This window comes from Muscardinus avellanarius, assembly GCF_963383645.1.
Source record: "Muscardinus avellanarius genome assembly, chromosome: 4".
Taxonomy (NCBI): domain Eukaryota; kingdom Metazoa; phylum Chordata; class Mammalia; order Rodentia; family Gliridae; genus Muscardinus; species Muscardinus avellanarius.
Window position 1 is genome coordinate 133677389 of NC_137789.1, and position 13496 is coordinate 133690884.

Sequence of the window (13496 nt, forward strand, 5' to 3'; positions counted from 1 at the left end):
GGCCTGAATGGTGAGAAGCTAGATGGACAGGGTGGCCTGCTTTGGAAGAGAGGTGTTGCAAGTAGAGGGAGCAGCATCTGAGACTGTAGCAAGCTTACTGTCAGGGAAATGAATCAGACTTGAGTAGCCACAGCATCCTGGGTCAGTTGTTTTGGTCTGGTTTGGTTGTTGTTTTGTTTTGTTTGTAGAATTGGTGATTGAACCCAGGGTCATTCTACCTCTGAGCTACAGTCCCAGCCCTATTTTTTATTTTGAAACAAAGTCTCACTAAATTGGGCCTAAGTTGCTGAGGCTGGAGGTGAACCTGCGACCCAGCTGTGGCCAGTTTAAAGAGCTTTGGTGATGGGGGAGCACTTTTCCTTTTCCCGATCTTGCCACTTCTTCCCCAACCTTCAGCCTTTCTTTCTGCTTCACTCTTATGTCATTTTACTTAAACCTTCTTTCTGCCCCCTAGGCAAGCCAAGAAGCAGACAACGTAATGATCCTGCAGGACAGAAAACTGGTAACTGGGCCAGGGAAACGGTATCTGCAGGTGTCCAAGAACCGCTTTGACGGAGACATAGGTGTCTTCCCACTCGAATTCAACAAGAGCTCCCTCACCTTCTCTATCCCTCCAAAGAGCAAGGCCCGGCTCAAGAAGGTCAAGGATGACAATGGATTAGGGGCCAAAAAGCCCTCCTCTGGCAAAAAGGGGGCTACTCCTCAGAACTCTGAGACTAACTCAGGCCAAGGCCCCGACACCCAGCCAGATATCCCTAAGCCTCCAGGTAAAGGCAGAGCAGAACGGTCACTGAAATAAGCCCAGTGGGCCAGGTTGGGCTGCACTCTTCCTTGGCCCTCTGCTACGGCTCTTTCGTCCTAGTCTTGAGTTATGATCTCGTCACAGCCTGGGGCAGGGTTCCATAAGGAAGAAATTCAGCTTTGCTTTTTGAAGACTCACTGTGTGCCAAGCTTTATTCAAGATTATGTATTTAGAGCACTGAAAAGACAGATAAAGTGTTTCCATAGAACCTGTGTTCTGGTGGAAGAAAGAAGACAATGAACAAATAAGCAGAAAACATAGTTTTAGTGAAAAAAATGCCATAAAGAAAATAGTAAATGATAAAGTACTCAAAGGGTAGTATAGATTAAGTCGTCTAGAAAGGTATCTCTGAGCAGAGGGCATGTGGGTCACAGGAACTTCTAGAGAAAGGGACCCGGGCAGAGGCACAAGTATAGAGCCCTGCAGTGGGAATGAGCAAATTTTTGTTGTTGTACTGGGGATGGAACCTAGTACCTCTAGGCTACACTCCCAGACCTATTTTATAATTTACTTGGAAACAGTCTCACTAAGTTGCTGAGATCCTCACTAAGTAGCAGAGGTGGCGTGGAACCTTTGAGATCCTCTTGTCTCAGTACTGGGATTACAAGCACGCACTACCACGCCTGGCTTGAGCAAGTCAAATTTAAGGCAGTGACATCAGGCCCCTCAACCTGGAGTGGGACTTCTTCCTGAAACTGCTTAAAGTTTTGGAGCCAAAGGATGACATGGTGGGTGTCAAATCCCTCTGCTTCCCACTTTGTAGAGCCAGGCATGAGGTCATAAATGTAAAATCCTCGGTGCTTAGCCCTGTAATATCAAGGCCTCAGAGGCGGTGGTAGCTGCCTCATGCTGGATTGCCTGACTCTGGAGCCATGAAAGGGAGCTGTGGGCCCAGTGTGCCTGCCACCTGGACCCCGGACACTGGTTTTATTGTATGCTGCCTCAGACAGCCTGCATTAAGACTTTTTGTAGAACTTTTTCCAGTTTTAGTGGGAGGGGAAAAAAAAGTTTTCCATTGCCTTTGTTTCTGTGCTTTTTCTTAATCATCCACCAGGTGTCACCCCAATCTGTAACTGGACTTTCTTCTCTGAATTGGGAGTTTATGAGTCCCCTCCCCCACTTGCAGCCTTTGAGCTGTGGGCTCCCAAGTAAGCAGGGGCATTAAAAGGTGGTCTTTGCATCCACCTCCTCCCATACACCTCTTCTTGGCCTAGGAATGACAGAGTGGTGTGCTAAGTTCTCTGAGAGTCTCCATGAGGTTCCTGGCAGAGTTGTGGGTCACTGGGCCACATGCCCAGGCTCTGCCTGACCAGCTGTCCCTCTTCCTCCTGTGATTTGAGCCGCTCACTTCCATCAGTGTGTACTCAAGGCCCAGCATATTCTTACCTCTACCCCTCCTCCATCCATTTCCCTCCTGTAGCCTCTCATGTTTTCCTTACATTACTAAATGCCAAAACTCCTGGGGATTTGTTAATGCAGAACACAGGCCCTGCTCTTCCCTCCCTCAGCCTGCAAGCACATTTCTAGTTCTGCAGTTTGAGGAGGGGGACAGAAATCCTTATTTTAACAAGTCCTTCAGAAGATTGTAAACATACATGATCCACAGACCCTGTCAAAAATATTCCTAATTGTCATCTCACTTCCTCTGATATTCTGAAGTCCCAATTTCCCTTTGGGTTTGCCTGGAACAGTGGTGAGATATTAAGATATTCTGAGAGGGGTGCTGGAGAGAATCCTTTGTACAGCTAGGGGGAGGTTCTCTCTCCCTGGAAACAGCTATCAAGGTCTTTCAGTCAACCCAAGAGGGGCTTCTGGGGCCCTGTGGAAGGCTCTGAAAACTGGCCACAAATACCTCCTGGAATGGACCTTGAGGCAAAGCTGCTGCAGAGCTGTGCTCTGTGAGGAACTGGGGGTGGGGGTGGGTTCCTCCAGGGCTTGCTTTCTTGGGGGTCTCTCCCAGACTGGCTGGAGCCAGGCCTCCCTAATCCTGCAGTAATCATTCCCAGCCGTCAGCTGGTCTAGGCCTCTTCCAGGGCTGCAACAGTGAATGTCAGCCATGCCTTCCAGATGTACAATACCAGAGCAGTCTTACCTATAAGGACATGGATTCCACATTCTAGTCTTCCATAAATGTCTGGTTTTCAGAAAATCTTTAAAAGGTTTCCAGCAAGGAGCCTTTGGGAGGGCTCTGTGAATTGGGGGTAGAGGGGTAGATAGGCAGTTGCCTATCTGGCCCCACCCTCCTAGTAGACACCCCCACACAGCACAAACCAGAATGGCAGGGGGAGAGGAAGCTAACAGCCCCGGCCCCACCCCCTCCACAAACATTCCAGGCCATACCTGCCTTAACTGCCCCACATCAAGATGGCTCAGAGGCCCCTAAGCCTAGAAAGCCAGATGGGGTAGCAAGGAGAAGAATCCTTAGGTCCTGCATGAGAGTCCCTGGAGGCTACTGGCCATGCGCTCAGCCAAAGTGGCTTGAGGAAAATTTCCTGGAACAGGACTCAGATTCAGCGCATGTTCAACTAATTAAGAATCTCTGAGCCTGGTGTGATAGTGCATCTTAGGGAGGCAGAGACAGGAGGATCAGGGTTTTTGGACAGCCTCAGCTACCACTTAGGTCCTTTGCAACTCGGTGAGACCTTGTTTCAAAGTAAAGAATAAAAAATAGGGCAGGGGGTTTAGCTTGGAGGTAGAATGCCCCTCGGTTCCATGTTCAGTACCGCAAAAATAAAAGAATCTCTTAAGAGCTCAGTAAAGGACTAGCCAAGTAGGGTCGTTCTAGTTGGATTTGCAACCCTGTTTTCAGCCAACAGTGTCGGTGTGTGTGTCACATGTCTGTGAGGGGAAGCTTTGGTCTCCAGCCGCTTTGGTCTTCCTCTACCACTGATGGGTTTGAGAAGAAACTAAACTCACAGGAGTCTCCCGCAGGCCAAATATGCAAATATGGCCCAGATATGTGTATGCTGCCTTCCCACGAGCTGCCTCGAGTGCCAGGGAGGGAGGGAGGGAGCCCTTGGTGCCTCCCTGCAATACAGGCCAACTTCCTGTTTGTGCCTGTGGGTGGGACTTTTATGAGTCTAAGGGAAGCCTAGCCTTGCCCTGTGGGGGGTCCAGGACTGGCAGCTGGCTCACCTGGGCAGCCACCTACTCCGGAGAAGGGGGTGGTGCTGGTTCTGCTTGGACAGCCCCAAGTGAAATGGGGAGGGCTGTTTCGTGAAACCCGAGCCTTCTTTGTCTGCCTTCTAGGGGTTTTCCCTGTGTTTGGGGAGTGAACCCGGCAGAGGGGGGTGGCAGTCAAACCTCGCAGGGCAGCCAGGTGGCTTAGCTCCTGGTCACGTGCTGCCCACCCCTTCCCCAAATCGAAAGCCAAGTCCAGTAAGCTGTGGAGTCAGAGGCTAGAGGGGCAGGCCCGGGTCGCCGTCGAGCCGCTTTGGGGTTGGGTACTGGGTCGGCTGTTGGGGGCGCTCAGCAGACCACTCCCCTCCCCGGTGGGGGCGCGGTCTCCGTCGCCCCGCCCCGCCCCACCGGGTCGGGCCGGGAGCGCGGCGCCGGGCGCCGGGAGCCAGAGCTGGCCGGGAAGCCGGCGTTCTCGGGCTGAGGAAGTGGGCGCGCTGGAGCCGAGCCCGGCCCGAGCAGGAGCGGCGGCGCAGGTGGCGCTGGGTGAGTGGTGGGGCGGCGGGGTGTCGGAACTCCTGCCGCCCGCACGGTTTCGCTCCGAAGTGAACTTTCCGCGTCTGGGGAAGATGGGGGCTGGGGTGGGAAGGGGGTCCCTATTCCTTGGGCGCAAGCGTAGAGTCTGAACAGCAAAGCGCCACAGAAACTCACACCGAAGAACCGGCACGCCGCGCGCACAGACCCACGCACGCACTTGGGGCACACGAACACACGTGCGCTAGGGAAGGGCACTCCCAGTGGGGCACCCTAACAGTCCCAGGGGTAGAGCCACCGGCCGGCGCCGACCCCAGCGGCCGGGGTAGCAGGTAGTTTAGGCTGGGGTGGGGGAAAGGGCTTCCCGGTGCCCACCGGCGGGGCGGACCGGGTGGGACGCACCCGCCGGTTCCTGCTTCCCAGCCGCCGCCTGCAGGTGAAGACCCAGATGTAAACAGGCACCGAGCACGTGATTGCTTCGCGGACCCGCAGGCTGTGCTCCCCCAGTCCCACCACAAGGTGGGGACCGGGCCAGGGCGAGTTTGCCCGGTCCGGTGCGGAGCTGTATTCCATTCTCCGCCTGGAGCAATGACAAGCCCTCTACCAGAAACGGGAGTACAACGTCCCCTGGAGCCCGGGAGGCCGGGAGACTGGTAGGCTGGGTGGCGTTACGTGGACTCCTCACCTTCCTGTTCCCGAATGTATTCTTGAAGTCCGCATCCCTGAAGGTTTCGAGGGAGGCCCGATGGCAGTGGACAGCTGCCTCCGCCCCTTCACCCCAGCGCTGAGAGCAGCTGCCTGCGGGCCCTTCCGACCACCACCTCCACCCCCTTGCAAGCCTAGGAGCTCCTCCTCCCAATGTCGGCGGCACCGAAAGTCCACCCGTGCAAAAGCAGGAGACTCTCCTCCCTACAGGGAATGCATGAAAGTAAATACCCCTCATTGCCGAGAGGACCTGGCTCCTCCAGTAGGAAAGAACAGGAGCCCCCCCCCCCCGGGAATGAGGGAGGGGGCTGCAGCCCTATGCCTCCCTCCCCGCCCCCAGCCCCCGCGCACGCTGAGCCCAGCTGCTGCCTGAGCTTCTGGGCAGAATGCCAGAAAGGGGAGGAGGCTCTTGGTGCCCAAGGAGGCAGGGACCAGGGCAAGGCGGGAGGGGGGCCTCTACTGGAGAGAGGGTCTCAGTCTGTTCTTGTGGAGCTAAGGGTCTGGGGCGAGTCTGAGGGTGGTTACGCTATGTTTCCCTTTCCAGGGAAAAAGAAAGAAAAACAACCCTTTCCATAGAGCTAAAAATAGAGCTGAGAGCCGGCCAGGCTGTGGCCTGGAAGGGGGGGATGCTCCTTCCTGGGGCCGAGCCCAGTTCTGGCAGGCCTTGGCCCTAGGGGGAGGGGGCACCGGCGGGAGGCTGGCCTTGCCCGGGGTGTCAGCATCAGCTGATCTGACCAGGTCACAGAGACCCCTCAGGGGAAGACTGTGTGCTGGTTTGTGAAATATGATGTGTGTGTGTGTGTGTGTGTGTGTGTGTGTGTGTGTGTGTGTGTGTATGTATGTGTGTGTATAAGAAGTTGTCTGAGTGACTGAATAAGACAATCGTGAATGCTTAAGAGAGTGTTTTAAGATTATGTCTGGATGCCAAGGACTGTGAGATTTGAAAGGGCACACCACCAGTGTGCCAGTGTGAGTTGTCCTGGAAGATTATGGAAAGAAGAAACTTGGAACCACGTGATGGATGAGACTGAGTATGGGAAAGGTCGTCTGGGTGTCAAGATTGTGTTGTTTTCGAGAAGGTGAAAATATTTGTGACCCTGAGAAAGGCAGTGGAATGTTGTCTGTTAAGCCGGTGTAGGTCTGAACTGTAGGTTTGGACCTCTCACCCCAGTAACTGTTGGGGGGCTGGAGGCCAACCCTTTCCAAGCAGTGACCTCTTTTCTAGCAGATGGCTCAGAGGGCCAGTTGGGGAGCACCGGTCTCCTCCAGAGTCAGGCCTCGGCTTGCGGGCCAAGGGCACCGTACCGGGGAGTGAAGTAGGGGGTCCCCCCATAGTAGGGAGTGACCGACTGTTGTCAGAACTGTCCGCTAGGTGGCGCCACCTCGGCAAACCCAAGTGTCACGCCTCCGACCCGCTGGGGGTGGGGCAGCGGCGACCCAGCCTTGGCCGGGCTTTTGCTGGGGCTCGGGGCGCTGCAGCCCTGGGGGGGGCAACTGACCCTCGGCCTCCCCTCCCGACTCGGAAGCTGCAGTGTCTGGGGGGGAGGCTTCTCCCGGAGAAGCGGAGGGGGAGGGGAGGCCGCCGCCGCGCCGTGGCCCTTTGTGCTCGAACAATGACCAGCTGCCGCTGGCCCCGGGGCCCGGGCTGGGCTGGAGGGTGACCTGCCCGCCGAGCCCCGAGCCCCCAGACACAGCTACCGTGCCTCGCGGGGAGGGGTCCCGGGCGCCGCCGTGCAGCCCTGCGTGCGCCCCGGCGGCCACGCGTGACGCGGGGTGCTTGCGCGTGTCCGCGCCCGGGGCGGGGACGCCCCTCGGACCCTCCCCCGCGCCGCGCCGCCGCCCACTCGGCTGGGCGGGGGCTGCCGAGGTCGGGGGCGCCGCCGATCGGAGGCGGGGCCGCTCGGGCGGGCGGCTCGGGGTGGCGGCGCGGGCTGGAGCGGGCGGCGCGCCTGTGGAGCGCTTGGGGCGGCCCGGGGCTGAGCATGGAGCGGCGCGGTGGAGGTGAGGGGCCGGGCCCGGGGCGCCCCAACTTCTGCGCGGTGCAGTCGGGTAGGGAGGCATTCCTCGGCCGTCCGCACTTCAGGGAAAGGGGTGGACTCCTAAGGGTGGGTCGGGGGCTCCCGGCTTCCTATCGCGGAAAGGAAGCTCGTGATCCCAGACTTGAGCCCTTTGGACTGGCTCTTGGAGTTTGGGAGGGGGAGAGACTTTCTCTAACTCTCCACCCCCCAAAACTGAGATCTGTGAGAGCTGGGACGTCGGCCAGACGCCTCTCTGGCCCTGGCTGAGATCCAGTCGTCCCCCAGCCCACTGGGGGAGGGGCGTCCCTTTGCCAGAGTGATTCCTCAGGAAGTGCTGGGGAGAACGAGGGGTTCCCTTTCCCCAAAGCCACAATCGCATTTCTCAAAATGGAGCCTCGCTTGCCCCTCCTTCTCTCTCCCGCTCCAAGAGAGGGAGCCCAGCTGGCTGGGCCTGGTTTTCCAGTGCCAGGCCCTCAAGGCCCGGCATTCTGTCCCTCTGGATTTAAGAGGCCCTGGCTGCTTGGGTTCGGCCACCCTGGCGCCCGAGCCTCCTGGCCTCTCTTCTTTGTCCCTTGTCTTTGGGTCTCTGGCTTTCTCTGAGTCTGTCTGCAATCGCTGTGCTTCCTGAAGTGGGAAGTACACACAGAAGTGCCTGCCCCTTCCCCGCTGTTCTCTCTGTGTCCTCCGAGGGACCCCAGTGGGGGAGGAGGGTAAGCTTTACTCAGGGCTGTGCCTTATAGAACAGCCTCAGCCCTGGCCCTGCTGAGGGGCCTGTGATCGCCCAGAACCCAGACCCCAGCAACTCCTCCCTCATCTGGTCTCCTTTCCTGAGTGTGGTCTCTTTCCACATGAGTGTGGGGGGTGGGTTTAATGGAGCACAAGCAAGAAAGGGGGGGGGAGCCATGGGACAAAAGAGTGAGATACGTGTGTCTCCCCTCTTCACAGCCCCAATCACCCTGCATGCCACCCAGGCTCCCACCACTCACACGCTCACACTCACCCAAGCTCTTTCCTGCATACTTTTCGGCACTCATTTTCCTGTTCACAAACTTGTGTAAGATATACACATAGGAGTTCACACTTAAACTTGCATAGGCCTGACTGCACGGATACATCTGACCCAACTCTCATGGAGTCACATTCATACATTACACGGTCACTTGTTAAATGTTCATTTACTTTTATCTACTCTCTGATAATGCGCCCTTATTAACACACACAGCTCTTTGGTTTGTTTGTTTATTTATTTATTTATTTATTTATTTATTCTGGTGGTACTGAGAGTGGAACCCAGGGGCTTTTCTGCCTCCAGGCTATACTCCCAGACCTATTTTATATTTTATTTGGAAACAGGGTCTCACTAAGTTGCTGAGAGCCTAAGTAGCTGAGGCTGGCTTCCAATGTGTGCGATCCTCCTGTCTCAGCCTCCCATGCGCGGGGATTATAAGCGTGCGCCACCACACCTGGCTACACACATAGCTTTTTAAGATATGCACATAAATGTTCACATATACATACGTATGAATCTATTGAGGCATCTGTCCAAACGTATGTATATTCACACATAAGTGTTTTCACATATATTTTCATGTACACACACAGTGTTCACTTTCATGCTCCTGTGCATGTAGTCACCCACACAAGTAAATATATGCACTCCTACGCCCATGAATTCTTTGTCCACTTCTTGGCCCCTACTCTGCATGATGACTTCAGCAGATGCCTAAGTCCTGGTCATCAGCCGCCTCAGCACTGGGAGGGAGTTCCGGGTGGAGGCTTACTGCCCCTTTCCAGGAAGGAGTAGGGCCTTGGGAGGCGGAGCTGTCATGCCTGGGATCTGGCAAGTGAGCTCTTTGAGCAGCTAGCAGAGGCGGTGGGGGGCTTCTGCCTGCACCAACTAGAGGCTGCTCTGAAGAAGGGGTAAGCTGGAAGGTTGCACGGAGGTGGACAGTGGGGCAGGGCCTGCGAGGCTCTCTTGGGCCTGACAGATTGGGGGTGAAGAGGCTAGGAGTTGTCATGGAACCACACATGAGCTTTCATCCACCAGAGACCCCAGAGGGCTCCCCAAGAGCTGTGGGGCTCCTGTCTGCAGGCTCCACCCTTGCCGCCTCTCTGTCTGGGAGAAACTGAGGCCCAGCAGGGGAGGCTGGGCACTACCCGGCCTTGGCTCTTTGTTCCCTAATTACCGTCTGAGTTGCTGATTGCATCCCTGATGTTGCCTCTGCCCACACTGCCCTGTAATGAGGCCACCTGTCCCAGGAGAGCAGACACCTCTGCTGGGAAGTAGTGGAGAGGGCTCCGGCCTAACCTGAGTTCTGGTCTCTATGGGGAGCTTGGGCTTCTGCCTCTGTCTCTACTGCAAGGTGCTCCTGTGCAACCAGCCAGGCCTCCTGGCCCTCCTCATCTCTGCTTGGGGAAATCAGTCCTCAGCCTTGTTCAGTCCAGCCTCGGGCAGCGGTCTGGGGCCCAGAGAGAAGTGATCCGTGCCAGTGCGTGGAGAGAGGGCATTGGGGAAGGTCGGGGCTCGTCGCTGATGTCTGGGGCCTGTGGGGCCTGTATCGGGGGATTAGCAGAGACTCTTGTGTAGAAATGGGGGACCCAGCGGAGGGTCTGACACCACTGCCTTGTTTGCAGGTTGCCCTGGAGGCCGGTGGCCAGGCCCGAGCTTCTGCTGCCATGGCCATTGTGCACACGCTGCCAGTGCCACTGGAGCCTGCGCCTGAGGCCGCCACTGCCCCACAAGCTCCGGCCATGGGCAGCGTGAGCAGTCTCATCTCCGGCCGGCCCTGCCCTGGGGGCCCCGCTCCTCCCCGCCACCACGGGCCCCCGGGGCCCACTTTCTTCCGCCAGCAGGATGGGCTGCTACGGGGTGGCTATGAGGCACAGGAGCCACTGTGCCCAGCTGTGCCCCCCAGGAAGACCGTTCCTGGCACTAGCTTCACCTACATCAATGAGGACTTCCGGACAGAGTCACCCCCCAGTCCAAGCAGCGATGTTGAGGATACCCGAGAGCAGCGAGCACGTAGCGCCCACCTCCGCGGCCCCCCACCAAAGCTCATCCCTGTCTCTGGAAAGTTAGAGAAGGTAAGGACCAGTCCCTTGTAGGGAGCTTCAGTGGAATCAAGAGCTCCCCTACCCCACCCTATCTGTAGGGAAACTAGAGTTTGGAAGCCTATTAATGGGAAGGATGTGAGCTCCAGATTCACCTGTCCTGGAAGTCCTGGAGTCTGGGCCCGGCTCTGCTTCATTCTGGCTGTCGCCTTAGGAAAGTCACTTAACCTGACTGAGCCCCATGGTATGGTCGAGGTAATAGGCCCAGCCTTCATAAGCTGTTAGGAGAGCCAAATCAAATAATCCTCAGCCTGGTGACTGGGACCTAGTAAGCGCTCCATCAGTGTCGGTTGCTGAAATTGTTGTTAAACAACAAGTATGAGTTTGAGTTCAGACAAGGCCTTTAACTTCGCTAAGCCTCAGTTTCCTCATCCGTAATGTGGGGATAGTGATAATATTTTACTTGTATGGCTATTGTAATAATTAGAAACCTTTTGAGTTACTAGACATAAAGTTGACACTCAGGTTCTCTGCTGGTGGTAGCAATTGTTACTAATTTATGGGGGTGGGGGATCCAACGGGGGGCAGGGAGTATGGCAGGGCTTTGAGAAGATGGCGCAGCTTGTCCTGAGTGTCACATGGCACCTCGTTTCAGAACATGGAGAAAATCCTGATCCGCCCAACAGCCTTCAAGCCAGTGCTGCCCAAACCTCGAGGGGCGCCCTCCCTACCCGGCTTCCTGGGTCCTCGGGCTGCTGGGCTGTCTGGGAGCCAGGGCAGCCTGACACAGCTGTTTGGGGGCCCTGCTTCCTCCTCCTCCTCCTCTTCCTCCTCCTCGGCTGCTGATAAACCCCTGGCGCTGAGTGGCTGGGCCAGCGGCTGCCCATCGGGAACTCTGTCCGACTCTGGCAGGAATTCTCTGTCAAGCTTGCCTACCTACAGCACCGGGGGTGCCGAGCCAGCCACCAGCTCTCCAGGTGGACACCTTCCCTCGCACGGCCCTGGGCGAGGGGCGCTGCCTGGGCCAGCCCGAGGGGCTCCTACTGGGCCCTCCCACTCGGACAGTGGCCGGTCCTCCTCCAGCAAGAGTACTGGCTCCCTGGGTTGCCGCACAGCTGGGGGACTCCTGGGCAGTGGTCCTCGGGCCTCCCCCGACAGCAGCTCCTGTGGGGACCGCTCCCCACCACCCCCACCCCCTCCTCCACCTTCGGACGAGGCCCTGCTGCACTGTGTCCTGGAAGGACAGCTCCGAGACCGGGAGGCAGAGCTGCAGCAGCTGCGGGACAGCCTGGATGAGGCGGAGGCCACCATGTGCCAGGTGCGGTCGGCAGCAGTCTTGGGGTGGTGTGGCAGGACATCAAGGGAGGCACACTCAAGAGTGCGGGGAGCATTTCTCTTTGGAAGAGAGGGTTTGGGCAGTCGTAGTGTGACCTCCCCACCAAGCTGTCTGCTTAACCTGCAGAGTGCCCAGGAGTCAGTACCACCATGTGCCGTCCTGGACTTGAGCACGTTACTGACACTTAGAGAGCTTCAGTTTCTCCATCTATAAGTGGGGATGTTTGGGCCCCACGGGGTTCTAAGAGTTAAATAAAGCAAAGGATATAAAGTGCTTAGAATAATGCCCTGCACCTAGGCAATGCCGTATAAGAGGTTGCTCTTACTGTGTTATTTCTATTATCATAAAAGCCATCATTACTTTTATTGTCCTTATTATTGCTGATTTCACCGACTATCCTCCCTGAGCCCAGCCACCAGGGCAGTGAGCACGTGGGGAGTGGGGTGGTGGGGCTCAGGGTCTGGGGAACCTGCGCAGGACAGCCGGCCTTCCCACCCACAGGCATTTGGGGAGCGGCAGCGGCACTGGCCACGGGAGCGCGAGGACTGCACGGCCCAGGTGCAGCAGGCCACACAGCGGGCCCAGCGGGCCCAGCAGCTGCTGCAGCTGCAGGTGTTCCAGCTACAGCAAGAGAAGCGGCAACTGCAGGACGACTTTGCTCAGCTGCTGCAGGAGCGTGAGCAGCTGGAGCGGCGCTGCGCCACCTTTGAACGGGAACAGCGAGAGCTGGGGCCCCGGCTGGAGGAAACCAAATGGGAGGTATGCCAGCCTGGGGAGGGCGGGGAGGGGGTCACATGGGGACACACCCCTCCCTGCCCACCCTTCCTCTGAGCTCCCTCTCTGGGCGGGGCTCTCCCATGCCTCCTCCTTGGCTCTCCTTGTTCTGACCACCTTCCTCCCCCAGGTGTGCCAGAAGTCAGGCGAGATCTCCCTGCTGAAGCAGCAACTGAAGGAGTCTCAGGCAGAGCTGGTCCAGAAGGGCAGCGAGCTGGTGGCCCTGCGGGTAGCACTGCGGGAGGCCCGGACTGCCCTGCGAGTGAGCGAGGGCCGGGCACGGGGCCTGCAGGAGGCAGCGCGAGCGCAGGAGCTGGAGCTGGAGACCTGCTCCCAGGAGCTCCAGCGGCACCGCCAGGAGGCCGAGCGGCTCCGGGAGAAGGCTGGGCAGTTGGACGCCGAGGCAGCCGGCCTCCGGGAGCCCCCCGTGCCCGCCCCCGCTGCTGACCCGTTCCTCCTGGCAGAGAGCGACGAGGCCAAGGCGCAGCGGGCGGCAGCCGGGGTGGGAGGCAGCCTGCGGGCCCAGGTGGAGCGGCTGCGGGCAGAGCTGCAGCGGGAGCGGCGGCGGGGCGAGGAGCAGCGGGACAGCTTCGAGGGGGAGCGGCTGGCCTGGCAGGCTGAGAAGGAGCAGGTGATCCGCTACCAGAAGCAGCTGCAGCACAACTACATCCAGATGTACCGGCGCAACCGGCAGCTGGAGCAGGAGCTGCAGCAGCTCAGCCTGGAGCTGGAGGCCCGTGAGCTTGCTGACCTGGGCCTGGCCGAGCCGGCACCCTGCATCTGCCTGGAGGAGATCACCGCCACCGAAATCTAGGACTCTGCTGGAAGCTCTGCCAAAGGAGGCAAGAGCCGCAGGTCCACTCAGGCCCCTGGGATCTGCAGGTCGTCCCCAGGTCTAAGGGCCTCAGAGCCACCTATCTCCTAGGATGCAGGCCTCTGGGCCTCTGCTAAGAGCTCCTGTGGCCCTGTGACTTGGAGAAGCCAGGCCACCATAGGTCCCATGTTCACTGTCACTCGGAAGCGCCTATACTCTGCCCATTTCACTCCCCGGCTGCCGCCAGTGCAACTCTGCCAGTCCCACTTGCCCCGATGCTTGCCAGCCCTCCCCAACCGGGGGCGCTGGGAAGAGGTTGGGGCTCCCTCAACTCCACAGTGTCCC

The 13496-nt window shown here is 58.0% G+C and overlaps 1 protein-coding gene across 2 annotated transcripts; it reads left to right on the forward strand.

Annotated features, from left to right (window-relative positions):
* Window positions 1-9822: 9822 nt before the first annotated feature.
* Window positions 9823-13151, forward strand: LZTS2 (leucine zipper tumor suppressor 2; the record flags this gene model as incomplete). 2 transcript variants are annotated; one of them, XM_080695203.1, is made up of 4 exons in its annotated part: window positions 9823-10260; window positions 10883-11545; window positions 12065-12322; window positions 12468-13151. In XM_080695203.1, 4 exons carry the CDS (start codon window positions 9853-9855, stop codon window positions 13149-13151), a joined length of 2013 nt encoding a protein of 670 aa, XP_080551329.1. The 2 variants fall into 2 exon arrangements, with proteins under 2 accessions (XP_080551329.1, XP_080551330.1); XM_080695204.1 differs by lacking the exon at window positions 10883-11545 and having other exon boundaries at window positions 9853-10260.
* Between the last annotated feature and the right edge of the window lie 345 nt (window positions 13152-13496).